This window comes from Cystoisospora suis (assembly GCF_002600585.1).
Source record: "Cystoisospora suis strain Wien I chromosome Unknown contig_271, whole genome shotgun sequence".
Taxonomy (NCBI): domain Eukaryota; phylum Apicomplexa; class Conoidasida; order Eucoccidiorida; family Sarcocystidae; genus Cystoisospora; species Cystoisospora suis.
Window position 1 is genome coordinate 75,592 of NW_027153073.1, and position 8,237 is coordinate 83,828.

The following is an 8,237-nucleotide window of genomic DNA, read 5'->3' on the forward strand; positions in this document are numbered from 1 at the left end:
CTGAGGTATTGGTGGCTCTAAACCGCGACAAATTCTCAGTAAAACAATTACACGTACAGTCGATAAAGCATGTCGTAGTTTTACGACTATCATTATAATCACCGTCCTGCTGCTGCGTGTGCCTATCAGATCGTTCCAACAACAGGAAAATCGAAGAACCTTAGCAGCTGACGCGAACGCCTCCAGAAAAGCCATGGACCGACTACAAGTAAACACCATCATCGGAGCGATCTCGGGACGCATCACCTAACCGACCTCTTGCCGACAACCGAAGTGAATTACATGCGTTTACAGGCGGTGAACACAGTTCGGAAGATCGCGGCAACGATCCCTTTCAGCGTGCACACTGGTATCCTCAGACTTCTTTCTTGTGATCTAACTGTTTGCTGAGACACGACAGACGGGCTAACACAAAAGGAGCGTCAGTCACTCGTGCCAATCACGAGCCCGTCAGCCGCACGGAGAAGCAGACATCTCTTTCGTTTCCTCCCCAGTCCGCCCAGGAAAAACAGACGCGAGACATAAGGACAGGTGGTATCGTTTATAGGCTGTCTACTCCAGAAGAGATGTGGGTCATCTGAGGACGCACTGAGTACAGAACCAATTGATAGCCCTACTATGACATGACTTAAATGTAAACCGTGGGGAAGGACTGTGGCTCAGTCTCCGGCACCGAGAATCGACGGGGTACTTGACTCTAGTAAAGAACAAGCTCTACTTATTTGACGGGTGAAAGGGGTCTCGTACAGAAGGAAGGTCAAACCGTGTCACTCGACTCCTTTTTTTTCGCTTACCTCCACTACGTAGGGATATAAGACACTCAGCACCACATCCCTTTCCGTCAGAACTGTCCCATCTCCAACAGTCGCAACCAATTGCTCCAAAGCCACTCTCGCCTTCCCTTTCGCGCTTGAACCTCCTACTGCAATTCCTCTCTGTCCCCCATCGCCACCGGTACCGCCGGCCACACTTCTCGGTTTGCCGCTTCCTGAACATGTCTCTTCAGAGGCAGCTAGCTGTCTAGCGCTGTGTTTGTTCGGAGACGGAAGCTGTGGAGAGCTTGAACCTGGGCGACAGAGGAGCTGATCTGGAATGGATTCCACAGCCGCTCTATACCGCTGATTGACTAGCTGTAGGACAGGGAAAAGGTCCTGAAGCGGAGTCTGAAGTCTGAGCGCATGCTGTAAGAGACGCAGAACCTGGCGACGGCAGCCTGCTCGCTGCTGCATGACTTGTAAAGCGAAGGACTGTACCAAGGAAAGAGACGCAAGTAAGAAGAGAGGGAAAATGAAACGAACAAAGAGGCAAAGAAAACTAGAGGACCCATCCACACGTAGTACAGAGAGGTACGAGTCTCTCCGACTATGAGGACACTCCAACCACTCCGTCGACTGGACGTGTAGGCAGAAGCACTTGCAGAAAGCGTCTCGTTCCCTGTGTTGCTAGGACGAACTCTCTTCACAACGATCTTTACAACAGTATCATAGTTCAAAGCCCCCAGATCGTGCGAACGAGCACCCCGGTGATTCAAATCTCCCGTCCCTGTTCACTCATCCTGCCAGGTACCCCACCCCGAATAAAAAGGCACATCACACTAGAGCCCCAGCCGCGCTCTACTAGCTACTATGGGCATGCTCGGAGACCTAGTTTCGACATGTTTCCTTCCGTCGAGCCCCCGAGCCGCTAGACGTCCAACCAGGTCAGACACGATGTCAGGAGAAACAAGACCGTGCACTCGCGAAACAAAGAACATGCTTTTCTAGAGCATGAGTGTCAAGAAGGCTGTGAAGCACCGAGCGGCAAGCGGACCAGAGGACTCACGAGCGACTGCCGCTCAAGAAGAAGACGGTGCATAAGAACATCCTGATTGAGGACCAAGAGATACATGTGACCTCCCTCTTCGTCCATCATGTAGGCACCACCGACAAACCGCGCAGAATCTGAGAGCCAACACATGGCATTCACCGACGGTCTTCGCCTGCACAACCCAAGTGCCATACACGCGTGAAGTTCTTTCTCTCCGTGGTAGGGGGTGTGACAGAAAGAAAGGTGCGCACGAGTGATCTTCTCTATACGCCGGTACGGGCACACACAAGTCAACGAGGACACGAAAATCCTTGACTTCCGCCAAGACAAAAGGTTTGCCAGAAACACGACGCCAGTTTCCATGTCGTCCGGCGTCCCCAAGTACAGATGGCGTACAAAAAATCTCGGCTTCGCATGTATGCATATATCCATACATACAAAACTCATTGCACTCTTTCACCTCTTTGTCGTTTTTACAAGAAGGCACATGAGGAGTAGTCGGACAACTAGTTGGCGGAGATCGAACGGCAGATAGGCGCCACCCCCCCGTGTCCCAGTCACATAGAACGGTCTCGGGAACCTTCTCTGTGTACGGACAAAGACACATGCATTTCACTGAAGCGTAACTATTGAATGTAGACATCAACGCACCAACGCGCACCACCAGGAACTGGAAGAACGTATGGTTTTTACAGAGCTACAAGGCGCATCTGTGTGTAGGGAGAGCGGGAGAAGCCTTAGAAGGCTCTCTATCGTATCTAACACGAAAGAGATACACAACAGGTGCTAAGGATGGTCGGTCGAAACTGAGGTCCCTCTGTACTCACCGAAATCTACAGTTTGCAACTCCACATCGTCAAGCTGCTGAGAATTATCAGCCTTAGAACCATGGCCGTTCTCGAAAGTTCGAAGACCCTCTACTTCGTCAAAAGGAACCGTAGGGGCACTCCCTACAATGCCGGGATGAACAAGAGGAGTTACGGCCCGAACAGTAGCCTTCGTACAGGGAGCGGCAGGCGGAGGTAAAGAAAGGACAGGAGAAGACACGGAGAAGGGTACAGTTGGGAGAGGAGGGTAGTCGTAGATATCGTAAATGAGCGTCGAATGAAGACGGTGGTGATGAACGAGGATGAGGTTATCGACAACGCTGACTTCCATCGAGCCTGCCAATGCACAAAGTCACGATCATAATACACGGCAGGGAAGCAGCTTCAAGCACATCCGACACCCAGCAAAGTAGATGGCATAATCATGATCCGATATGAAACTGGAAACCAAAAATAAGAACAAGTGCATGCGCTCCCCTCGCACAGGGGTGTATAGCCGACAGCTGATGAGACAGTGTACTTGTTGTAACCCAACAGGGTTTAGGGTTTAGGTGTGAAGCATGATAGGCAGAGCGTTATCCAGAGCCGGGGTGGGTGAATGAAGGGAGTGTATGAGAGGCTTGGTGAACTAGTGTCTCACCGACTGTACTATGTCTCGAACGCGGACTTCCCTCGAAACGTGCTGCGGAGACGACAATCTGATACAAGTGAAAACTCCACGTCTTTTGACTGTCTCTGGCTTGAGGAAAACATGCGGATTCTCACCAGGCTGCAGACAGTCCAAAACAACATCAGGCTGGGGAGGCCCGGTCAGGGTGCGCATCGAGATCCTTCCAGCCGCTTCATCGACATGAATGCAGTACACAACTCCATACACCAAAAGAAAGTGTACCTCCTGCTGTTGAAGCGAATGCCACTGGGGTAGATTGAGTTCAATCTTCGGGAGCCTCGTCAGTGTCTGGGGAGGAAAGAAACGAACAGCACGAATGACGAGATAGATTGTCAGAACCAGAAGACAACTTCTAAAACAGTTGCTTTGAAAGAAAACATAGACCTGCGAAATTACATAGATGTCCGCTGGACTGAAAAGGCCTGGTCCACCAGAAAGATGCCATAACATGTGAGAGTACAGGCTCGAAAAAATCTCTCTAGGACGACAGAGAGCAAGTGCTTTGGGGAAAGATGACTCAAGGATACTCCGACCCTCCTTCCACTTGCTGAATGGCAGCCGCAGTACACCAGCCAGGTAGCGTCTGCAGCCACATCTAATGGCCATGTCATAACATACACTAGACTTGAACCACTTCAAGTCGGCATACATTGCAAGTATTATCAGCCACCCACTGTCACGACCCCGTCTCGTGCGGCCCGCACGCACACCCGTGCGGACGCATGAGTAGTGCGTAAGTACATATAGGGAGGTGGGTGCAGACACCGTCTGTAGAAGCCTCCGGGACAGCGGAGCAACCCCTCCGTCTTCAACTATACGGCAGCCTGCATTCTCCTGAGGTCCTGCAAGTGCGTGCACCGCAGGTTGTACCCGAGGACCTACTCTTAGGCGGGTCGACCCGCCGCCTAGGAGGTACATACTGCGAGTGATGCTTTGCTGAAGGGCTCCCCGTACAATCTCCCCGTCATACCACGCCTGATTTGCCACCATCGTTCCATTTGAGAAGAAAAGGCTGGAGTGTCCTCGCAGCTACGGCTAGGACAAACGCTCCGGCGACTGCAGGCCGTGTGAATGACGATGAGCCTGGTGCGCGACATGCACCCGGCGACTCTGTGTTCCCCGTGGACTGCTGACTGTTCACCGAAGGACATGTGGACGCAGAAGGCGGCCAAGGAGGAGGGGAGACGGAGTAGGGACAAAGCAGAGCCCAAGCGAGACTGCAAGGCTGCGGAAGACGCCGAGAACGTCGAACTGACGGTGGACTGAAAACAAACTGCAAAAAAAAAAAAAACAAACTCAACGACCAAGGAAGTGAGGAACAGAGCAGCTGAATTGAAGAAGAGAGCAGCTTCCGCTTTAGCGGCCTTATCTCACACGTCAGAGTGCAGATCAGATCGTACTAGGCCGACAGAGAAGGCAAACATGCAGAGGGGTCAAGTAGCACGAAACTAGTACAGTTGAATTTGAGAATGCTTGTACTACTGTATTTGCGTATGTATGTTGCACAGGCCTGCGGTCTTCTTGAGAGTCTCTCTCCGGTTCTTGAACATATATCTCTATACGCAGTCCGCTAGAACCGGAGCTGGCCGCACGCGTGCATAAGTAATCCTTTTCACTGATGTAGTCATCTCTCTTGAACTAGGGCGTTGTACCACAATAGGTCCCTCCCCCACTAACGGCCGATCACCCACCGTGAAGATTTCGACGGCCTGTTGAGTGATGACACATATATTAGCCTCCGTCTCGGAGAGCGAAAGAGACGGTAGCCAGAAAGCCTGCAAGACAGTTTCAGTTTCGCTTCCGCCTCCGGTATGTGAGAGTGGAATAAGAGTGATTGCGCCGTCTTCTCCAGGATCCTTGGAAGCATCCATAATCCCCACCTCCACTGTCTGCGAAGCAGTGCCGGTTGCTGCATTGTCTGAGGGTCCACCAGTCCCTCCTCCTGCTGCTCCGGGCTGAGACGTTTCTGTTCCTCCGGAAGAAGGAGGGCAGTGACCTGCGGCTGCTGAAGATTGACCTGACGATGGTGAAAGAGAGGAAGACGCAGGAGGGGCCGCCACGACGTAGAGAAGATAACGACCGCAGGGAGAGAACCGGAGGATCGAAGCAAGCGGCTTATCAAAGGGAAGACAGAAACTCGGAGGAGGAGGAAAAGAGCGCTTCTGTTTTGTGCTTTCGGCTCCTGGTAGCTTGTGCGGGGGAGTGTCTGTACAACATACGATAGATCTGGAAGAGGCCCCGATGTTTGGATATTCAGAAAACGACCTAGCAGTTTGACGGAGAGCCCCTGGAACTTCGAAAGAGGCACGACGGTCTAACGGGAGTGTGCCTATACCTGGTGAATGCTGTGGCGTTGAGATCTTCTGATGAAGAACGCGATAGTGGACTTCGTCAAACAGGACCCTTTGCTGGACAGTTGCTGAGCTATTCCGGTGTGAAGGAGACCATGAGAATATAGCAGATGACAGAGAGATTGTCGGGAGAGCGGCGTAATAACGAAGCTCCGCTTCTGTCAAAGGAGGTGGAGGACGGTGAGCCGAATATTCCAAGTGGCCGATGCCAGTACATGAACTTGAAGAAAAGCCGCCTTCGTCGGAAGCCGAAGAACAGTTGACTACAGGAGAGGCACACCCACTAGAAGAAACTCTCGAAGGAGAGTCACCAGAGGATGGCGAGCCGCAAGAAACCGAAGGCGTCGCCATGTTGAACTGCTTTCTGAACCCAACGTTGGACTGGGTATCAAGCATTGAAGCCCAATGACGCGAACAGCACGGCATACACAAGGTCGAGACTAATTACAACTTGCAGGTGAAGGAGCATGCAAGAACTCGAAGGGCTCGCAGCGTTTCGATCCATTCACACCATCGAGTGGGGGAGCCCGCGGAATTACAGTCGCTTTCTTGTCCCACGTCTCCCTGACACAGCCCCGGGCGGTCGCGCGTGAAATGTCATCCGGAATAGTTGGCAGAGTTCCACGTCGCCCAAACAAGGCTGCGAACAGATCTCAAAGCGAAACAGAACCCCCGAGGCACCGAGCAAGCCGGGATCGATGCTGTATCTCCGCATGCTTGTGGCGGTGGCCACATCTGCCTGTCCTGAAGAGCGACTTGCCGTTGGCCATCGTTGGCCGGTGTCAGTGCCCGTCGATCGCGAGGAGCACCTACCCGTGTAAGAGAATAACGCCGCCTGAGTCCAGTTCAAAGGAGACTGTTCGGGAGACAGCACGACAACTTCAGTCTTCTTGCAGCGGTCTGCTCCCGCAGCCCTGGAGCAGGAGGGCCCCTGAAATTCACTCGTACACGCCAGCCACCACTGCGAGCTCCACATGAAACTACAAGAAGTAACCAGACTGAGGGTTCAAATTGCGGACTGTTTTGATCGTCTTGATATCGCGATCGGGTGATGAAGGCCGACCCCCAGAATCGTAAATCCCAACTCCTAGCCAGCCGGCAAGGGCAGACACTCTTTAGTACTCCAAAACTGCTCCGGCCGACAAGAGACGTATAAACACTCTACGTACAGCTGACATCTGTGTCCTTCGAAACTGACATGAAAATTCACCCGTTCTGAAAAGGGCCGTCACATTGTCGACCAGGCAAGCCAAGAGTTCGGCGCGCCCTATTCTTCAGCAGAATGCGTGTCGCCGTAGCCGATGACATATTGTTACAGGTCGTCCTGCAGAAGACCCTGTTCAGTTCCACAAGCAGACTTGAGTCCACCGGTCGCGCGTACGCATGCAATCTGCGAAGACCCTTGGAGAGCGTCCTAGCCATTGCATGCTGAACTCGGGTAGTCACGAGGAAGAAAGAAAGCTGGTACTGGTTTCAAACCCTTGTGCCTTCATCTTATGTACAGAAGGGAGAACCCGGTGGCTTCTTCGATAGAGATCTAGCTACGTCAATCTCTTCGGCTCTAGTTTCCTAGATCGGGCCGCGTGAGTGACGTAGGTCCAGGGACCCCGACTAGAAGGGATGCCGCCTTAGAGAGTTTGTATCTGTTCTCTCGCGGAGGCACAACACGTGTCACAGCTACCGACAGAGACGGGCAGTAGTCGGCTCGTCGGCGGTCGTTCACAGCACGGCACTCGATACGTGTCACGGCACTCACCACACCGGGCGGCACATGTAAGGTTCCACGACAACACTTGAGAGCAAAAACATGGTTTTGTTCGTTCCCCCCACTGGCAGGTAGCCCGGCGGATCGCGCACCGTCCTCCACCTCGTAGCCCACTCGCGCGCCTAGCGGCCGTAAACACGCCGGAGCCTACTCGGCTCGTATGTAATACAACACAGGCCACAAGCCGGGTGCGAGGAGGCGCATCGCCGACGCTACACTACCCCCGCGTCTGAGGCAGCTGCGTCCGCGCCAGCGCTTGCACGTAGCAAAAGTTGTAAATCCTCGGGGGTCAGCATTCCAGCTAGTGTGTCGTAACTCTTCCAGGTTCCGCCAAGCTCCTTGTCATACCGTTTCACCAGAAGTTGGCGCTGGACTGTCCCAACACGCTTTCTCCACTCGCGCGACGACAGGATCGCCTCGACGGCGTACGGGTTCGCTGCTTGTCTTTCCCGCGCGCCACCCCGGCTCCCTGGGCGATAGTGTGCTGAGGCTTCCGGGCTCGCGGCGACCAGTTAACTAAGCGGCAACACCGCCGGGTAGTGGGCTGAAACTTTACACTTGTGTAGGAATTCACACTTTCGGACGAACCCGATATTAACCGTGCGATGGAACCGCATTGCCGTAGAAAATCGACAATGTCCGCTAGGTCGTTAACACGCTTCCGTATAGCGAACGGCCCTACCCCGGGCCGCCCCAGCTTCCTCTCCTGTCAGAAAAAGTGCTCCTGACCCCCGACAGCAGCGAAGGTACTCCTGACTGCCGGCGTAAACACCTAAAAAACAAAAGAACAGTCGGTGCTGATATGCCCGCCAAAGTCT

The 8,237-nt window shown here is 53.3% G+C and overlaps 1 protein-coding gene across 1 annotated transcript in view; it reads right to left on the reverse strand.

Moving 5' to 3' along the window:
• CSUI_000693 (uncharacterized protein) overlaps positions 1-7,148 on the reverse strand; it is a 10,909-nt gene extending 3,761 nt beyond the window's left edge. Inside the window, exons 1-6 of the mRNA XM_068060924.1 lie at positions 4,995-7,148; positions 4,274-4,576; positions 3,399-3,591; positions 2,634-2,969; positions 1,822-1,940; positions 795-1,247 (exon numbers count right to left, since the gene is read on the reverse strand). Coding sequence (XP_067927107.1) covers positions 795-1,247; positions 1,822-1,940; positions 2,634-2,969; positions 3,399-3,591; positions 4,274-4,576; positions 4,995-6,080 — 2,490 coding nt within the window. The 5' untranslated portion in view covers positions 6,081-7,148. The remainder of the gene's footprint in view (positions 1-794; positions 1,248-1,821; positions 1,941-2,633; positions 2,970-3,398; positions 3,592-4,273; positions 4,577-4,994) is intronic.
• Between the last annotated feature and the right edge of the window lie 1,089 nt (positions 7,149-8,237).